We start from the raw sequence: 21093 nt of genomic DNA on the forward strand, positions 1-21093 counted from the left end.
TGTGTCCTGTGGTCGTCCCCGTTCCCCTCCAGGACGGGGTGAGAACAGGACCTCGTGCTGGCGTCGGGGGCAGCCTGTGCGGTGCCAGCGCACCCTGTGCACCGCGTGTGCTGTTGGGAGTGTCGGCAGATGCCCCCCTGCTGGTCCGCATTCCATGGCGCAGTGGGGGTGGAAGTCCCAGGATGTTCCCCTGTCTGTCTTCAAATTGTTGCCTCGAGAAAAGAAAAGAATTAAAGCAAAGTCAGTAGGAAGGACTGGAGACTGTTCACTGCAGGAATTCATGGTTCTTGCTCTGATGTGAGCAGAGGAGGCGCTTTCCAGCTGTGTCTCCGGGCGTATCTGTCTCGGTGTGTCTCCGGGTGTGTCTCCTCCTGGTGTGTCTCCTCTGGGTGTGTCTCAGATGTCTCTGGGTGTGTCTCTGGGTGTATCTCCGAGTGTGTCTCCGGGTGTGTGTTGGGTGTCTCTGGGTGTGTCTCCGGGTGTGTGTTGGGTGTCTCCGGGTGTGTCTCCGGGTGTGTCTTGGATGTCTCTGGGTGTGTCTCTGGGTGTGTCTCGGGTGTCTTCAGGTGTGTCTCTGGGTGTGTCTCTGAGTGTGTCTCCGGGTGTGTCTCCTCTGGGTGTGTCTCCGGGTGTGTCTCTGGGTGTGTCTCCGGGTGTGTCTCCGGGTGTGTCTCGGGTGTCTTCCGGTGTGTCTCCGGGTGTGTCTCAGGTGTCTCCGGGTGTGTCTCTGGCTGTGTCTCTGAGTGTGTCTCCGGGTGTGTCTCCGGGTGTGTCTCGGGTGTCTCTGAGTGTGTCTCCGGGTGTGTCTCCGGGTGTGTCTCCGGGTGTGTCTCTGAGTGTGTCTCCGGGTGTGTCTCCGGGTGTGGCCGGCTTCCCGGGGCCCTCGCCGGCCCACTCTGCTGCGGGAACATCATGGCTGAGCCTGAGACCGTCTCACTCTGTTACTTCACAATAAGGCAGCTCTAATGACAGGACCCTGAGCTGCGGAAAACAGCTTCCGTGCGTTTTCTGATAGTGTTTGATTGCAGTGCCGATAAATCTGCCCGAGAAGCCTTTCGCGACTTCAGAGCTTCCCGCCTCGGCTCCCCCACCCCCTGCTGAAGAGGAGGGACAGCGGCCTCGGACGGGGGCAGGGGCGGGGGCGTCGTGGTTGTCGTGTCCAACCCAGGGCAAAGGAAGGGGTCTCTGCCCATGGCCAGGGCTGTGGAGCGGACCCCAGTAGAGGGGGCAGGGCACCCAGGAGGGGCTGCCGCATGCCCAGGACCCCAGCTCGCCACCCACGGTCTTCACAGCACAGTCCCTGCCCTCCCGCCTCCCGGTGTGGGGCGCCTGCTGACGCGCCTCATCTGCGGAGGTATGGGGACCTCCCGGGCTGGTGTGTGGGGGGGATCCCACCTGGGCAGGTATGGGGGCCTCCTGGGCAGGTGTGTGTGGGGGGCTCCTGGGCAGGTGTGGGGGGCCCTCCCAGACAGGTGTGGGGGGGATCCCACCTGGGCAGGTGTGAGGTCCCACTGGGGTGCTTCCCCCCTTGTCCAGCTGGGCCTTCGGCTCCCGTCTGAAGAGCGTGTTTAGTTGTATTCTCTCTGATCCTGTTCCACTTGGTGCAGGAGCATCTACCACACCATATCGTTCTGTTTTGACATTTTTATTTTGCAATAATTAAGGTATAAAAACGCGTAATGATTAATATAAGAGGAATCCAGTGTGGCCACCACCCAGCTCAAGGAATGTCTCCTGCACAGCCCACAGCCTCGGCGGCTCTCCCTCTGCCGCCCGCTTCGTGCCCAGGGACTCTGCACCCAACACACAGAGAGAGGTGGATGCGGGAGGGAGGGCAGAGTCCCCACAGGTGAGCTGGGAGCGAGGCTTTATGGCACTCATTATGTCTAGGTTAACACAGATGCAACCCCAGAAAGCTCCCTGCAAATCCAGGGAGAAAAAATATGGTATTTGAAGATAAATGACTCTCAGACTTTGAAATTTAATAGTTTGCCCTTAGGTTTCTGGAACTGTTTGGGTCCAGTGATTGCTGTTTTGTGCAGTGCAGTGCTGTGGCTCTGTGAGCCGCATGCCGGCCGGGGCCCCGGAGAGCCCGAGGTCAGGCTGGAAGAAGTGGCCCCCGGTCCTGCACGGCCAAAAGGAGCCCATCTCTTTTTACCTCCACAGAGCAGCTGTGCACCGGGCCCAGTGCAGGGTCTCTCCAGCTCTGCAGAACCCAGCGTGGAGCACGGCCTGAAATCACCAAACCTCACCAGCCCCTTCTTTTTTGTGTGGTTTTTTTAGCAGCTCTATTGAGATACAATTCACATCCCCTACAATTCACCCAATTAAAGTTACAGTGCACAATTCAGTGGTTTTTAGTAAATCCCAGAGTTGTGCAGCCATCACCACAATTTTAAACATTTTCATCTCTCCAAAAAGAAGCCCCACACCCTTTAGCAGTCACCCCAACACCCCAGTGACAAAATCTCATGAAAATCAGTTAGAGGCAAGGTCCGTTCTAAGGCAAAATTCCTATCTGGCTCTGAACCTGTGAAACTCAGAACAAGTTTCCTGCTTCCCATCTGTAAAGGAGGGACAAGCATAGGATTAATGTTCCTGTTGCCATAGGGAGAAATTGGAAGGAAAACAGCAATCACTGGACCCAAACAGTTCCAGAAACCTAAGGGCAAACTATTAAATTTCAAAGTCTGAGAGTCATTTATCTTCAAATACCATATTTTTTCTCCCTGGATTTGCAGGGAGCTTTCTGGGGTTGCATCTGCGTTAACCTAGACATAATGAGTGCCATAAAGTCATACATGTAGTTCCCTGGGGTATTGGGTGTCCTGGATTCATGATAAAAATCTTAAATTTTGGGTAACCCTGATACCCAGTGGGCTTAGGATTCCCAACCAGCACAGCTGCATCAGCCAGGAGCACAGCCAGTCGACCTTGTTTTCCCGTTTCTAGGATTTGTGGCACAGGCAAGGCCGAGTTACTTGCATTACCTCGTCGTGGTTGTAGCATCCTTGGTCCCTCTACCTGTGTCACAGGCTTGCACTGGTCCAGGCAGTGCTAGTTCAGTGGGAACGGGAGCAGCTGCTGGGGCCCTGAGTAAGCTGGTGAGGGCCGGATGCAACTGACGTGTCCACTGCTGCTCATCATCTTTTAATGCTCTTCTAAAAGCCCACTCATTCTTGAACATGGAACACAGGTAACTTGCACTTGTGGCAGCACCCAGATGTCTTCCCACATTTCTTTCCCCCATAAGGGGCATCCAACAATGGTCCATTGCTCTCACTTCCATGTGGCCACCTGCACCGTAAGCCCTGGTACCCTGCCCAGCTGTCAGTGCAGTCTGTCAGTCAGTGTGTGTCTCCTGGTTTGTAATCAATGACCATCCACACAGCCCTTAACTCAGCCCATTGCTGCTTTGCACAGTCCCAGTTTCCCACCCTATATTGTCCATCACGGCTACTGCTGTCCAGGTGGCTGGCTGCCCACCTGCTGCTCCTCAGCGTACCAGGCAGACTCTGGTATACTGCACATCCGTCAACGGTGGGCACAGAAACAGCCACCTCGGGGATCAGCAGGGAGGGGCTAGTGTTGTTCGTCTGTGTAGGAAACTGGTCCTAGGATATCATACATTTCCGCACGTAAGGGGCCGTTGTTAATTAAAGACCCTGTGTGGCAGCAGATAGGCTCTCTGTGTCTTCAGAGTGCTCAGCCAAGCACGCCCTGAATGCGGTTTATTTGCTGTGTTTTTATCCACCCCTGTATGGGGTTGGCAGTGAGCAATGACATGGGGCGTCTTTGGGTTATTCTGTCACCTGGCAGCAGGGCGTCATAGGCAGCACATAGTTGTTTCTCCAAGGGGCTAGACTGTAGCTCGGCCCGTTTCCAATGCTGAGAACAAAAGCCGAGGGGAACTCACTTTGCCCGTAGCCTTTGACGCAAGCCCCACCCAAAGCCAGTATCGATACTGGCCACATCCAATTCACAAGGCTCGTCTGGGTCCACCGTCCACCCCGTTGAAGCTTGAGCCTGTGCAATGGCTCATTTAGCCTTTTCAGAGGCAGCCTGCGGTGGAACGTCCCCTTCCCGTATTTCTCCTTTCCTGACTAGGACATACAAAGGTTTTAGGATTTGTGCCAAATGGGGTATAAATGGTCTCCAGTAACCCAACCAACCAAGGAAAGCCATAAGCTGTTTAGGAGTATGTGGGGTGGGATAATTTTGCACTTTATCAACACTAGCAGAGGGAAATAGTCTTAGTGGCGGTTACCAATTCTCCAGGAAGAGTCGCTTGTCAACCTGACATCATCAGTATAATGAAAGAGAGTGACCTCTGCTGGGGGTTTCCACAGTTTTAAATCTTCAGCTACCAACCATGGCAAATGGTGGGACCGTGAAGATATCTTTGTGGTAGCACAGCAAATGTCCACCATTGTCCCCCACCCATGCATCCACGTGAAGGTGAATGTTGGCTGGCTGGAGGGATCTAAAGAAATGTGAATAAAGGCATTAGTAAGATCAACACAAAATGAAACTGTCCCAATTAAGCACTTACGTCCTGCAACAAGGTAGCTACATGTGGTACAGCTGCAAACAAAGCAGGAGTTACTTTGTTAAGTTCTCTGTAATCAGTGTCATCCGCAGCACCACCAGGCTCCTCCACTGCCCAGACCAGGCTCTCAAATGGGCTGTGAGTGGGGATTATAATACCCACTCTTTCCAGTTCCTGAATGGGGGCAGTGATTTCTTGATGACCCCCTGGTAACTTATATTGAGGCACTGCCACCATGAGTCTGGGACCTTTACCGGTGACGACTTAGTATGTACAGTTTTGACCACCTGGCACCAGAGATTGAATTCACCTACAGTAGTTTGCAAAATCATATTTTGCTCTGGCTGGCAATGGTTAGCGTAGAGCCCCTGGTTCACGGCCATTTCTCATACGCTAAGGTGCGTTCCGCTCCAGTGGCTACTAAGCCAGAACCCTATGTTCGTTAGTGGGGGACAAAAAGATAGTTCTTTATGTGGCCTCCCATCCCCAGTGTTCCCATATATTGTTTTTATTTGGGGATCTCGACCTACCCCCTATGCTAGGGGGAAGGGGGCCTCCCAGACCTCCTCCTCAAGGGGTTGGGTTTGGGGGGGAGCAGAGGGCTCTTTACATGGTAGTGGCCATGTCTTTCAGCTGGAATCCTTGTCCTCCTCTAGTGAACTCATGTGAGCTTAGTAAACCTCTGCTCCCCGGGCAGTGTGCAGGTTTGGATATGTTATATCCCCCCATGATCTTTTAATCCAATCTTGTGGTTTATTTGGATTAGGTTATTTCTGTGAAGATGTGACACCCAACTGTAGGTGATACTTTTGATTAGATTATTTCCATGGAGGTGTGGCCCCGCCCATTCATTGTGGGTCTTGATTAATTTACTGGAGTCCTTTAAAAAGAGCCACACAGGCCCAGACTGCTGCGGGGCTAAGAGATGCCAGCCAGAGTTTGTTCTGGAGAAGCTAAGAGAGACTATCTGGTCCAGTGCACCCAACGTATAAACCACATGCTTTATTCCTAGGCCCCCCTCACTACATCTTGTAGTTCGTCAGTGGTATTCCAATAGGGGGTTTGACAGGGCAAATCCCCCTCGTGGGGCCACACCTCCTTACACTGGAGCGTAAGCCAATTAAGTAGCAAATTTGTTTCCATTTTAGGGGCTAACAAATATATGCTTGACACAGAGAAGGATGGGTGGTGAGAGAGGACAATTTACTCATTTCATACCCTGAAAGCAGTACACCATCTGCACAAGTATCTCACACTTGCAGTAGACAATTAGATAAATGTTCTTTAGGTTTTTGCCTATACTGAGTCCCAATTTCTTGTAATTCAGAAGTGGTGAATTCTCACTTGTTTTCTTTGCTCAATGGGTGCAGCTGGCACTGTGGCTGCTTTAGCAGCATCATCCCCATCTGCCAGAGGGCCCAGTTCAGCTGGGACATGCTCTGACTTAATCTTAAGTTGGACCAGAGGGTGAATAAATTTACACCCTTCATCCTCCTTCTCCCAGTTAGACTGGGAACCCTCACAACCTGAAGAAAAATCCACTGGGTCCCAAGTTTTGGGATCCCATCCAGGGGAAGTTAGAATACGTCTTACTTGAACCTTATGTAACTTCCTCCCCCTTACCCTAGCATAATGGAACATGCTAATATTACCAAATTTTCATTTACTTGGCATACCCTCTCATTTGAAGCATCTTTCAACTCTGCCTGGGCTACCCGCATATCCTTCTCTAACTTAAGTTGCTCTTTGAGGCAGTAAAGTGCCACTTTGGCCATCAAGGCCTCTTCTGCAGCTGATCACAGGGCCTCCAAAAGTGGCCAGGCTCAGCTGTGATGTCCAGGCGGCTTCCCTTTTTCTTATGACATCCTAACTGTCCTGTGGCCTGTTGCAGGAGGGCCATTAGTCCAGCTGGGAAGTTATGAGCATCTCCATACTCCCTTGGTAGTCCCCATTCATCCAGGAGGGTAGCCCCCCTCCCCACATGGATGCTGGAGGCCATCTCGGGATCTTCTTGGGAAATCCTCTCTTCCCAGTATTGATGCTTTCTGCGGCCAGTGGTTCTCTGGCCTCCTGGCTGGCTCGCCAAATGCTCCAGCCTGACTCAATCCCAAGACCAAAGAACAGGCCAGGCAGAAAGTTCCCCATGAATTTTAATAGGGACTGACTTACAGGATGATTCTTCCCAATGGCGGCCAGTTGATCTCTGCAACAAGAGGAAGAGGAGTGCCTTATATAGCTCAGCAGAACCTCACTGAATTTGGTTACAAAGAAACTTCAGTTTCAAAAGAAATCAAGAGAAAATTTAAGAGGGAGTTCAAAGAGGAAGTAAGACACAGGTTTTTCTGGGCTCTGAGGGGTCCTGGGGCTCACTCTCTATAATCTTACTGCTACCCCCTCTTGTGATCACCCCCTTGGTTACATTCCAAGGGCTTGACCAGGGATGTTAGTCTTTCATTCACCATGCAGATTCTCTTGTGCTGCATTGCTGATTTCATAGGTTCCCTGAGGTTTGAGATTTTGGTTGTCCAATTCACACTGGTTTTATATCCTCAGTTATATCATTTGTCGAGTTAGAGGCCATGAAGTAGCATTTAAGAATCAAGAAATCAGGTACCAACTGAGGAATATTATGAATATTATGATTAAGGACGACAAGCACCCCTATAGGGCATCTCTGAGCCAAGGTCTCCAAGGCCTTAGAAGCCAACCAAAAAGAGGCTCAGATCAATCAGATTCGGGAGGCCTGAAAGCCCATTTGTCAGCTTCTCTAGCATGGGCTTCTGCTGCCACCACCTCTTATAAACAGCCTCTTGACTGTCATTTATAAACACACAGCACTGGGGCCCCACCAGTGCACACACACCTCTTTGGGAAGCCGGAATCTGGTCTAACACTAATCTATTTTGTAGAGTTGTTTTGTGATGTTCCAACACGTCATCCGCTGCTGAGCTGATGGCCTGCCCTAGGCGGGTGATAGATTCCTCGAACGCCAACGCTGCCTTTTTGAACACTGTCTGTGATCCTGTAGTGGCAGTGGCTGCCCCACTGACCTGGGGAGCAGTGCCTAGAACAGGACACCCCCTGTGTTTAGCCTGGGCGAGGGGTTTCTCCAGCTTAGAACTGCCTATTTTCTGGAATAGTCCCTTCACAAGTTTCTGTGCTATGGGAAGAGGTCTGAGAGCCCTCGTGTTTCCAACTTTCCCTTTGGGAAGCTTATCATAAAGAGCCATTTGGGGAACAGTGTAAGCTGTATTACAGGAGACAACCTGATTTACAGTGGTGCTTCGTATGCCTGTGTCCACATACAAGACGACGTCCTTGGAGAGCTTACAGAGGGTGTCCGCTGCCTTTCAGGAATGGGATATTGGTGTTTAGAGCTAATGGGGAATAAACTCCAAAGGGAGAATCATAACCAGCGCCATCTTCCTTGTTTTCTGATATCGTGGTCCCATTTAACCAATAGTTTCCTTTGCCTGACCCTTCAGCCCACCAGAAATTTGCGCCTCAAGTGGAGTAATTTCTTATGTTATTAAAGCCTTGGGGTGTTTGGAGAGGAAGGACATCTCTAAAGGGGGTCTGGTGCCTAGTGTGCTCCTGTCTCATGGAAGTCAAAGGGTTTTGCCGGGTAGAAACAACCTTTACTATGGCCCTGTTACCCATCTGGTTTATGGTAAAGCACCACATTTCTGGGTTTAAAGAACCATGTCATTAACCCAGCCTTGGGGACTCCTAAGGTGCAGCCCAGGTTCCCCAAAGGTGTGCCACCTGATTGGGTATACCTGGTGTTTCCTGCCAGGGCCAAGTCTAAATGTGTTATTAGAGGAACCCTGCTTGGGGACTAAGAGGGGCCTGGGCACAGCCCCAGCAGAGGCTCCGAATGGTTCCATTTGCTGTAAGGTGTGCTAGAAGCACAAACAAATTGTGTTCAAAGTAGGAGTGCACCGGGCAGAACTAGGGTAAAGAGGGGATAATAAAAACTCATGGTGAAGGTAGGGCATTATTGGGGATGGAGATTGGGCATTGTAATGGGTGTGAGATGAATAACAGAATGTGTAGGCACATAGTAAAAAGGAAGAGTGGGATAAGATAAGGAAATCCAGGTGGATCTTGATCCGTGATCTTGGGCATCTTCTAGTCGTTCTGATGTCTTGAGCAGAAGCTCTCTGTGCCAGACACCGTCTGCCTGTGCAACCCTCGTGTCACTTTTAGCTTGAGATCCAAATCGGGAGTAACCTCCCAAGGGCTTGGAGCGGTTTTAGCTGTGACAGGTGGACCCACGGGCCGTGCCCTGTCGTGTTTCTGCCGTGGTGGTGATCAGTAGGACTTGGTGGGTCCTTCCCATCTAGGTCCCGGAGTGTCCCCTTGACGCCTCCTCTGGTGTGTCCACTGTCCGGGAGGAAGGCCCTGTGGCATCCACCATGGGCATCGCAGGGAAGGCAGCCTGGCTCTGGGAGCAGTGGAATGGGCTCTGCAATTAGTCCCTTACGGCAATCAGCGATTTCAGGTTGTGGAGGAATAACGAGCCTTTAGAACTTCAAAGGGGAGCAGCTCGTGTCCTCCTGAGGGACGAGGTCGTATGGCCCTCGAGGTCAAGGGAAGGAACCCGGGCCAAGGTACAGCCAGAGAGGGATTCGGCTACTCAGCTAACTCCGTTTTACAAAACCATTTTTTCTTTCCACCTTTCCCGCCGATTGCAGAAGGTAGGGAGAGCTAAGTTTTGGGTTGACGGGTAAGACCATGCAAAGTTCCTGGATCATCATCCAGTAACGTGGGTGCATCTAATGCTTGAGAGAACAGCAGGAATTCTCCGGGGGGTGGGGGGGGAGGAAGTCCAGTTGTTTTTTTAGCTGCTGTGAGGGCAGTAGCCTTGTGACAAGGAAAAGCCTCTATCGATCTGGAAAACAGGACGTATCCCTGTCCCCTAGGAGGGGACTGTGTCAAGTCCACCTGGTGACGTTTGGAGGGCCTGTGGGTCGAGGTGTTTTACCTTGTCCCACCTTCACAGGTGTTGCCAGCTTATGTTAATTGACAGGTAGACGGTGATTCATATACTCGCCTTCCCTCTCCGTTCACGTCCCTTTTTGAGGCTCTGGCCTGTAGCTGATTGTAGGCCCTCCCAGGGAAGCTAAGGAGTAAAACACGTAACTGACAGGGAACTTTGTTGTTTTTGTAGCATGTAACGTTTTTTAACAATAACCAGAATTATGACCAATAATCCTATACTGTTGTCTAATGTCAGGCAGATCCACGTCAGGACACATGGACACTGAAGATATTGACAAATCTCTTGGAATTCTATATAATTTCTGAAATATTTATAATATCTTACCCATACACATTCAACCAGCAGAAGGTTAGAAAATCCCCTTTAATCTGACAACATTTCCCATGCGGTTTATAACTTATCAAATAAACTTCACTATTTCTAGCACCTCTCTCTTTTTTTTCTTTCTTTAGCCCCTCTCTTTTTATAAGACTCTATATCTTTCAGGTTTTGTCTTCCTCCTTCCTCCTTCTCATTCTACAGCAATCAATTTACTTTTGCACTAAATTACTCTCTTACTCCTTAAGAGAAACCCATCCTGCATGCCTTACGTATTTAAGTTCCCAAAAAAGACCATGGACATTGTTTTCAAGCTGACATCCTACAGACACAATAACTCTTGAAGTAATGACTCAATTTGGTTAAACACAAGTTTACATTTTCATCAGTTTAAACATCTAGTGGATATAATGCTAGTTTATTTGATCAGTAAATCTGTATAAATTTAGGAAGAACATACCAAGTGGAATATGATTGTATGCTTGTATCATACTTAACATTGATGACTCAGAAGACATAGCTGTTTTTATTTAGCTAATAATATTGTATTGGTCCTGTTGGCCAAAGGTTTTCCTATATGACGTACACTTGAATTTTTAAAACATTTGGGTTTAGTTCTGTGAAATTCGATTTCCTTGATTTTGGGGATTTTTAGGAGTATTTCATCAATGTATAAATGCTTATTTATTGTTAAGCCAATTTGAATAGCGCTCTTCTAAGTTTTATATGTTAATTTGGTATCACCATTTGGAGGCATGAAAATATACACAAACACACTGACAGACACAAATAGAGAGCTTATAGCTTCAATGTAAATGTTTTCAGCCCTGAGTCAAAAACACAGAAACATGGAAATCAGAGCTCACTGGTCTACATGGAAGAGCTGGCTTTCCCTCCTGGTCCACTCGTATTTTTATTGGGATTTTTGTTCTTGGCAGACGGAAGAAGTTGAGGCTCTTTATTTAAGGTGATGGTTAAACTGTAATTTGCAGAGGAGATTTTTAAGATTTTCTTGCCCTGACGCGTAATCTCATGGGAACTTTGCCCCGTCCTCAGGCCTCCTTAACTCTCGGATTTACTGTGGAAAGAGGGGTCCCGTGGGTCCGTTTCCTGTGGGTCCCCCCCACCCCCAGCGTTTGCCCCCAGGATTTAGGACCGACGTGCACAAGCCGGTACAGGTCAGGGAGCCCCAGATCACGTGCACCCAAAGAATTCTAAATTCTTCTCCGGATATTCGCTGGTCTTGTTTGGGGAAATCTTTAATTATAGCTGTTAACTCGGTTCGAGGCCAAGTTTTAAGCTTCTCAGTAGCGGGCAGGTTCCACGGAAACCTTCCCCTGTAAAGGGACCTGGGCTGGATCGTGATCCCCCGGGGTCAGGCGGAACCTGTTAGGGCAGCTGTGGGGAAGGGCTGCGGGCAGGAAGGCGGGGGGTGGGGGGCTGTGGGGTTGGTTTGTCCTGTTTTCGACCTTTTCTTTTTCTAGTGAACCTTTTTTTTTTTTCCCCAGACAATATTCTTCTGCTGCTTAATTGATCACAAGGGAAAAGAAAAACTTACATCTTATTTTATTGTATGCAAAACTGGGCATACAGTTTCTCAAGTGCACAATTTTGTTCACTTCAAAGGTTTCTCAAAGTGGCCACTACACAGATGACTTGTTCTTTGTCAGCTGCACCATGAGCAGAAAGTCGCAGCTCTGTCGTGTCAGTAGATACTTGTCATTTTCTTTGGTGAAGTGTCTGTTCAAATCTTTTGCCATATTCTTAATTGGGTTGCTTGTTTTCTTACTGAGTTTTGAGAGTCCTTTGTCCATGTGCAACTAGCAGTATTTTCTCCAGGTCTGTGGTTTGTCTTTTTCCCTTCGAGGTACCTTTTGAAAAGCACAAGTTTTAGATTTTGATGAAATACAGTTTATCAATTTTTCCTGTTAGGTACCATGCGTTTGGTGTGCTAGCTAAGAAATCTTTGCCCAACCCAAGGTCACTCCTGCTTTCTTCAAGTGGTTTTATAGCTTTGGGTTTTACGTTTCGCTCTGTGATCTGTTTTGCATTGTTTTGTTTCTGGTGTGACGTGTGGGTCTAAGCGCCTTGCTTTTTTGTACATGACATCCTCTCTGTTGAAAACCTGCCCTTCCCCCTGATTGCTTGTGCATCTTCATTGAAAATCAGTTGTCCGTGATTCTGGGCTCGGAATTCTGCTGTGTTTATTAATCTCTTTATGCCATACACACTGTCTTGACTACTGTAGCTTTATAAGTCTTGAAATCCGGTAGTGTTGGTTCTCCAACTTTGTTCTTCCTTTTGAAACTTGCTTTGGTTCTTCAAGATCCTTCGCATTTCTATATGAATTTTGGAAACAGTCTGTCATTTTCTAAAAGGGAAAGCCTGCTGGGATTTTCACTGACATTGTCTGGAATCTATAGATCAATTTGGGGACGTCTTGGCGATTGTGTGGAGGTCACACAGCGCGGTGGCCCTCAGCTGGCCGCTGGGGGGGACTGTGACTCCGGGAGGTCCCCGCCTGCCTACCTGATAAGGGGCTCCCCGGGCCCAGACCGTGCAGACAGTGTGGTTTATGCTGAACACCCACGTTCCTTCCGGGAGTCTGGCACTTTGGGACCCTCCAGGCAGAGGCTAGCGTGGCCACCCCCACTAGAAACCGGGGCCCGAGGCTCGGGGGTCTCGCAGCTATAGGCCCCATGCGAGGCTGGGGACTTGGGGCGTCCCGGGTGACTCCACAGGGGAGGACAACGGGTGTCCTCTGGATGTCGCCCCAGGTGCCTCTTCACGTTGCTGGGTTTTGTATCCTCTGCTGTAATGATCGTAGCCGTGAGCATGGCTACGTGCTCCTAGCACATCATCGGGGCCTCTGACACACAGACACATCCAGTTATTTCTTGAGTTTCTCCCAGCAGTGTTCTGGACTTTTCAGTATACAGATCTTGCACATTATCAGATTTACTCCCAAGTATTTAATAATTTTGGTGCTCTATGGTATTGTTTTTTACATTTCAATTTCTGATTATTCATTGCTAATGTATAGAAATGAAATTTATTTTTCTGTATTGATTTTTATATCCACTTATTGGTTCTTACAGCTTTTTTGTAGAATGTATCAGATTTTCTGCATGGAAAGTCATGTTATTTGAGACATTCCTTTCCATGCTGGTGCCTTTGGTTTCTTCCTCTTGCTTTACTGAATCTCCAGCACAGTGTTGAATGGAACCGACAAGAGTGAGCATCTTTGCCTGGTTCCGGATCTTAGGGAAAAGCTTTCAGTGTTTCGTCATTAACTATGATGTTGGCTGTAAGTTCTCTGTATGTTTTTTTAATCAGGTTGAGGAAGTTCCTTTTTATTCCTCAATTTTTTTTTTAATTGGAAATGGATGTTGAACTTTGTCAAATACTTTTTCTACATCTATTGATGTGATCATGTATTTGTCTCTTTTAGTTTAATATAGCGAATTACATTGATTTATTTATAAGTATTAAAACAATCTTGCATTCCTGGGATAACTCCTGCTTGGTGATCATGTGTTAAACTTTTTATATATTATCGGATTTGATTTGCTAACATTTTGTTTAGAATATTTGCATTTATGCCCACGAGGGTTCTTGGTCTGTAGTTTTCTTGTAATGCCTGTCTGGTTGTGGTCTCCGAGCCCTGCTGGCTTCACTGAATGACTTGGGAATCATTCCGTCCTCTTTGCTTTTCTGGGAGAGATTGTGATGAACTGGCATTATTTCTTCCTCACATATTTGGTCGAGTTCACACTGAAGTCATCTGGGCTTGGAAATTTCTTTGTGGGAAGGTTTTTAACCACAAAGTAAATTTCTTGAAAAGATACAAGATTATTCACGTTACCTATTTCTTCTTGTGTGAACTTTGGTCTGTCATTCAAGGAATTTGTGTATCTTATCTAAATTGTTGAATTTATTACTATAAAGCTGTTGGTAGTATTCCCTCATTATTCACTTACTCTCTGTAGAGCCAGTAGTGATGTCACCTCTCTCATTGCTGATATTGCTAATTTGCATCTTCTCTTTTTGTTCCCAGTCAGTCCGGTTACAAGTCTTTTTTATTTATCTCTTCAGAGAACCAGGTTTTGGTTTTATTGATATTCTCTATTTTTTTCTTATTTCATTGATTTCCACTCTGATATTTATTATTTCCTTTTTACCACTTACCTTCAGTTTATTTTACTCTTTTTTCTCTGTGTTTCTTAAGGTAGAAGCTGAGGTCAATGATTTGAGACTTTTCTTGTTTTCTTATATAGTCATTTAGCGCTAGACATTTTGCCCTAAGTACTTCTTTAGCAGCATCCCATAAATTGTTACATGTTGTGTTTTCATTTTCCTTCAGATCAAAATACTTTCTGATTTCCCTCTTAATTTCTTCCTTGACCCGTGAATTATTAGTAGTGTGTTATTTAATTTGTTATTTATTTGTATGACTGGAATTTTTGTATATTGACTGAGATTGGTTTTATGGCCTGTGATAGGGTCTATATATAAATGCTGTCTGTAGTTGAAAGGAATGTGTATTCTGCTGCTTTTGGGTAGAATGCTCTATAAATGTTTATTAGGTCAGTTTATTGATAATGTTCAAATATTCTCTATTCTTACTGATTTTCTGTCTGGTGTCTATGATCAGTTATTGAGAGAGGGGGTATTGAAATCTCTGATACTAGTTGTGTGGATTTGTCTATTTCTTCTTGCAGTTCTATTGGTTTTTGCCTCATATGTTTCAAAGCTATTATTAGATACATAAATGCTTGGAATTGTTATGCCTTTTTGAGTAATTGTCTCCTTTATCATTATTAAGTTACCTTCTTTACCCCTGGTAGTATTCACTGTTATGAAATATACTTTGTTTGATATAACTATAGACACTGCAGCTTTCTTTTGATTGCTGCTAACATGGCATATCTTTTTACTTTTATAGTCATTAATAGTTCAAGTACTTGCTTTTTAAGTCTTATCTGACAGTCTGCCTTTTAATTGGGTTATTTAGGCCATGTACATTTAATGTAATTATTGACAAGGTTAGGTTTAAATCTGTCATCTATTTTCTTCATCTGTTCCTTGTTCCCTTTTCCCTCTTTGGCTGACTTCTTTTTTGATGAACTGAGTATTTTTGTAATGCTGTTTTATTGAGTTATATTCACACACCATACATACCATTCAAAGTATACAATCACTGGCTCACAGTGTCATCACATAGTTGTGCAGACAACCCCATGATCAATTTTAGAACATTTTCATTTCTCCAGAAAAGAAATAAAAATAAAAAAGGAAACCCAAATCCTCCCATACCCCTAATCCCCCTGCTATTATTATTGGTGTTACTATTGATGAAAAAGTATTAAAATATTGCTGTTAACTATAGTCCATAGTTTGCAATAAGTACATTTTCCTCCCTATACTCTGCTATTAACTCCTTGTACTAGTGCTGTACATTTTTCTAATTCATGAAAAAACTGTTTAATATTTGTACAGTTAATCACAGACATTGTCCACCACAAGATTCACTGTGTTATTCATTCCCATGTTTTAACCTCCAGCTTTCCTTGAACTGAGTATTTTTTAATGATTCCATTGCATCTCCTTTGTCAGTTTAGTTGCCATGAGTCTTTGGTTTGTTATTTTAGTGGTTGCTTTGGGGATTTTTAGTATCCATCTTTAACTTATTTCAGCCTAAATTCAAGTGATATTATGCTACTTTGTGTGTAATATAATAATATAAGGACCTTGGGATATTTCCTTTTCTCCCCTGCTCACCTTTGTGCAATTGTTGTCTTATGCTAACTTTACATATGTGAAAACTCTATACTATGTTGTTCTTATTTTTGTTTAGTCAGTTACCTGTTAAAGAGATTTAAATCAAAAGAAAAAAACTTATAGATTTACCCATTTAGTTACCATTTCCAGTGTTCTTCATTCTTTTGTGTACATCTGTGTGCCGGTTTGAATGTATTGTGTCCCCCAAATGCCATTATCTTTGTAGTTTTGTGGGGCAGAAGTTTTGATGCTGGTTGGATTTGCTTGGAATGTGCCCCACCCAGTTGTGGGTAATGATTTTGATGAGATGTTCCCATGGAGGTGTGGCCCCGCCCATTCGGGGTGGGCCTTGATCGGTGGAGCTATATAAATGAGCTGACTCAAAGAGAGGAAACTGAGTGTAGCTGTGAGTGATGTTTTGAAGAGGAGCAAGCTTGCTGGAGAGGAATGTCCTGGGAGAAAGCCGTTTTGAGGCCGGAGCTTTGGAGCAGATGCCAGCTGCCTTCCTAGCAGAGGCTTTCCGGATGCCGTGGGCCATCCTCCGCTGAGGTGTTACCTTGGACGCTTTATGGCCTTAAGACTGTAACTGTGTAGTGAAATAAACCCCTGTTTTATAAAAGTCTATCCATCTCTGGTGTTTTGCATTTTGCAGCATTAGCAAACTAGAACAATCTGTCATTCCATCTCTTACCATTTTCCTTCTGCCCAAAGGAATTCCTTTAATATTTCTTATAGTGTGTGTCTGCTGGTGATGAATTCTTTTAGCTTTTGAATGTCAAAAATGTCTTAACTGCCTTCATTTTTGAAAGATATTTCATTATTGTAGAATTCTAGATTGACCTGTTGTTTCCTTTCAGTACTTTTAAGATGTTGCTCCTCTATCTTCTTGCCCTGTTTCCAGTGAGAAATCTGTCACCCTTATCTTTGTTCTCTGCATGTCATGGGTCTTTTTTCTCTGGCCACCTTTACAATTTTCTCTTTAATACTGTTTTTGAGGAGTTTGATTTTGACATGTCTTGGTGTGGTTTTCTTCATGTTTCTTGTGCTTTGTGTTCTTAGAGTTATTTATAGGTATTATAAAATTTGGAAAATTTTTGACCATTATTCAATTGTTTTTTGTTTCCCCCTTCTCCCTTCAGGGACTCCAGTCACACAGTATTAAGCCTCTTGAAATTGTCCCGCAGCACTCTGATGCTCTGTTCTTTTAAAGAAATCCTCATTTCTGTGTTTTCCTCTGGGTATCTTCTATTGCCGTGTCGTCAGGGTCAGTTATCTTTTCTTCTATGTTGTTTAATTTGCTGTTAATCTTTCCAGTGCATTTTTCATCTCAGATGTTGTAATTTTGATCTTTTGATGTTTTATTTGGGTGTTTAAAAATATATTTGCTGTGTCTCTACTTAACTTCCTGAACATATGGAGCACGGCCATAAGAACTGTTTTGATGTCCTTGTCCACTGATTCCAACATCTGCAATTCTTGGTCATTTTCTTTTGACTTGTTGGTGTGCTCATTGTTGGTCTTATTCTTCTGTTTCTTCACATGCTTAGTCATTTTTGATTGGATGTGAGACATTGTGAATTTTGCCTTTATGAGTGTTGGATATTTTTATCTTCCCATTAATCTTCTTGGCCTTTGTCCTGCATGAGGTTCGGTTACCTGGAAGCAGTTTAATCCTTTCAAATTTTGCTTTAAAGATGTGTAGGTGGGACCAGAGCCATGCTTCATCGAGGGTTCATTATTTCCCTCTACGTAAGATGTTGGTAGTCCTTGTTGTTCCTGATGTGCTTTTACACATAGTAGTGTTGGCCAAATTAATGCTGAATTCCTTATACTAGAATTTTCTAGTGCCTTTACACACACACACACACACACACACACATTTTTTTGGTGAAAGTATCATTGGGACCTTTGGAGAAAACAACCTTAATTGATTTATTTCTTAATTTGAAACATAGTTGTTTGGTCCCATATTTTCCTGTGATGTAATTTTTTGTTTCTAAGTTTCCCTATCTAGTATGGAAATAATAGTGGACCTGTGCCATTGGATTTGGGGGGGTGGTGGTGAGGTGAGTTTTTACTTTTGAAAATTAGAATATAAAATTAGAATATTTTATTGGGTTGGAGCTCAATAAAGTGAACTGCTGTTATTAAGATTATGTGCAGACCCTCTGCCAGGTGCTCGCTGAGCCTCGGCTGGGTGGGAGGCGTGGGGGCCTGGAGAGTGGGGGCAGCGAGTCCGGGTCGGGCTCCCATCCTTTGTGAGGGTGGCATGGGGCCTCATGGAGCCTCGGTCATCTCCTGGTGGGAGGTCGGTGCCCGCACCCTGGGACGCTGTGGGGTCCATGGCCCAGGGAGGAGCCTGGCCTTTAGCTGTGCATGGTGGGGTCCCAGCCCCCCTTCTCCCGCAGCTCTGTGTCCTGCTGGCCTCGGCCCTGACAGGCTCTGCTGAGATGTAAACACCTCCTGGGGGCTCCCGGGAGCTGGTGGGTGGAACCAAATGCCACACCCAAATGGGTGTCGTGCGTGCAGCCCAGCCCCTCACTTCGGGCACTTTTGGGTGAGGAAGCGGTTGTCAGAGGAGACGCCTCGGGCGAGGCTGCGCTGCCCTCGAGTCTGCTGTGGTGTCTGCATCCAATGGCTGGCCACGTCGGATGTGCCCTGCTGAGAGGTGCGGGGGCCGAGGTGGGCACCGAGTTGGCCCCTCCTGGCGGCACGATCTCTCACCTGGCCTCACAGCTGTCAGCCTGCCCCCCTCGCCGGGCACTGGTGCTCCTCCCGTCTTGTGGGTGAGGGACTGCTTCCGGCTGTGCCCACGCTGACAGGTCGGTGCCCACGCTCCCCAGCCTGTCTGTCCACACTTGGACGGGCTTGGTTCTCCCTGACCTGCCTGTCACCTTCCTCTGGTGTGTCTTCAGCTGCACGAGGGGCTTTTCACGTCAGAACTGAGCTTCCATGAGAGCCCAGGGCCAAGCCCATCGAGGACGGCTTGTTGAGGGAGAGGATGCTGTCCTCCCCGCGTCCTGGACGGTCCCTGGTGACGCTGTGCCCCCGTGAGCGAGGCGCCACCGCCCCTCCTGCGACAGGTGCCCAGTACGGGACCAGCCAGGTGAGAAGGCAAGGACAGAAATGCCGGCACTTGGGGTTTTATAAGCCCGGACAGGTTGGCTCATCAATAAAAACAAAGAACCCGGGGCGGAGGCACTGTCCTTTCGCTCTGTTCTTGGCAGACGGAGACACAGGACAGAACCTCACCCCGGGACGCTGCGCTTGGAGGCTGCTCAGGGGATTTAGCCGGGGGCAGCTCCAGGGTCTGCGGGGTGACGACCCCCATCCTGCCTGGAATTGCTGTAGCGGGTGTTTCCGTTTGCTAAGGCTGCTGAGATACAATATACCGGGAAATGGGTTGGCTTTCAACAATGGGGATTTAAGTTACAATTCTAAGGCCACAAAAATGTCTGAAATAAGCCATCAGCAAGAGGACACCTCCTCTGGGGAGGGGCTGCTGCCCGGGCTCCTCCGTCAGCTGGGAAGGCCCGTGGCCAGTTGGCTGGGCCTCGTCTCCCGGGCCCCGGTTCAGTGGCTCTCTCCGCTCCGCGGGTCCTTCTGGCTTCTCTGGGTGTTTCTTTCTCTGAGCTCTCTCCAAATGTCGCTGTCATTTGTCATCTCACAAAGGGCTCCACTAAAGGACCAAGACTGACCTTGAAGTGGGCAGGTCACACCTCAATTGAAACAACTTAACCCAGAGTCCCCACCCACAGGAGAGGATCAGAACAACACGGCCTTTACTGGGGTTCACAGCTGCTCCAAACCACCAGGGGGGAACTTTATGGACTTTGGTATCTGTCCAGTTGAGTGAACATCTATGCTGAGGTTCAGTCAGAGTTACTGGAGCAAGGCAGTTCTCTCCCCTCCCCTCCCCTCCCCCTTCCCTCCCCTCCCCCCACCCCCTCCACTCACTCGCTCTCCTCTCCCCTAGATTTTGACCCGCACCACTTCTGGCACTGGAGCGGCTTTGGGGACTACGTGCAGTGTGTCCTGGCCTTCACGGGCGTGGCGGGCTACGTCACGTACCTGTCCATCGACTCGGCCCTGTTCGTGGAGACGCTGGGCTTCCTGGCCGTGTTCACGGAGGCCCTGCTGGGGGTGCCCCAGCTCTACCGCAACTACCGGCACCGCTCCACCGAGGGAATGAGGTAGGGCCGAGCGCCCGGGGGAGCCTCTCAGATGGCCCTCGGGGGCTGTGCGGCGACTTGAGGGCCTCGGGTGGTCCCGCGCCCAGGGAGTGGGGTTGGTGGGATCGGCGCCCCCTCCCCAAGGCTGGGCTCTGCAGGGAGAGGGGGAGGGGAGTCCGCTCTGTCCTCCCGGACGCGGCCGTCCGTCCCATGGAGTTTTAACCACACACCCCGCTTGTGGTTTTTTTGGATCCTTTGTCTTCATGGCTATGGGGGTCTCTCAGGCAGACTTTTCAACCCCATTCCACCCCCCCATTTTTTAAGCCATGAGCTTTCTGTGCCCTGGAAGTGCCTTTATTCTCTGACCGTGGTAACGTGCAGATGCACTGGGTTTCCCCTTTGGCTCCAAACACGGAACCGGCCAGTCTCCCGGGAACTCTGGTCTCTCTCTGGACTGGGGGCGAGGTGGTGCCCACGCCGGCGATGTCAGCTTACCGGAGATAGTGGACTTTGCATCATCAACCCACCCCGCCCTTCTCCACCGCCCCCACATGCTGGCCTCTGTGCCATCCTCCCAAGCGGTGGTTCAAGCTATGCTGGGGTCTATATTTTAGAAGTTCAGTTGTTTTCCCTCTTTTTTCCAGTTTGCTTCCTTGGTTAGCACACAGGTTCAGAATGTCCTCCTTGGCACGCCATTTGCACCCCCAAACTCCCTGCTGCCCCATGAATCCTTAAAGACAAAACGTGTCCCGGGCCCCCAGTACCCCTTCCGTTTGTGCACAGCAGCTAGAGGCTTTTGCACACAAATCACACCTTTGAGGTTTCACCAAAAATATTTTTGTAGCCCTTCATTTTTATACCCACTGGAGTCTGGGATCCCGGTGCCACCCGCCCACCAGCATGGTGTCTGCGGCTCCCGGAGGGTGGTGGCGAGTTGCTGGTTGAGGGACACGGGCAGGGGAGCGGCAGGTCCCGTCTGAATTGCGGGACACGTGGACACGTCCATGGCTCAGCCCCGGTGCTTTTGAGGTGGCCTTACTGGGAAGGAGGCTTTGCAGGTGAGATCCAGTTCAGGTGCAGTCAGGTGGGTTTGGGTGGGCCTGCTGCAGGGTGCCTGGTGTCCTTGTAAGGCGTCAGGACTCGGACACACACAGATGGACGCAGACGGACGCAGAGACTGGGGAGGCGGCTGCAAGCCGAGCCCACCTGGCCTCCCAAACCCAGAAGAGGCAGGAAGGAGCCCCGGGGGCCTCAGGGGGTCGTGGGCC

The 21093-nt window shown here is 48.0% G+C and overlaps 1 protein-coding gene across 5 annotated transcripts in view; it reads left to right on the forward strand.

Annotated features, from left to right (window-relative positions):
- SLC66A2 (solute carrier family 66 member 2) overlaps positions 1–21093 on the forward strand; it is a 121444-nt gene that overhangs the window by 44747 nt on the left and 55604 nt on the right. For all 5 annotated transcript variants that reach the window (XM_037805684.1, XM_037805688.1, XM_037805685.1 and 2 more), the window contains one exon: positions 19630–19846. In XM_037805684.1, coding sequence (XP_037661612.1) covers positions 19630–19846 — 217 coding nt within the window. The remainder of the gene's footprint in view (positions 1–19629; positions 19847–21093) is intronic.

Source organism: Choloepus didactylus, chromosome 16 (genome assembly GCF_015220235.1).
Source record: "Choloepus didactylus isolate mChoDid1 chromosome 16, mChoDid1.pri, whole genome shotgun sequence".
Classification (NCBI taxonomy): Eukaryota; Metazoa; Chordata; class Mammalia; order Pilosa; family Megalonychidae; genus Choloepus; species Choloepus didactylus.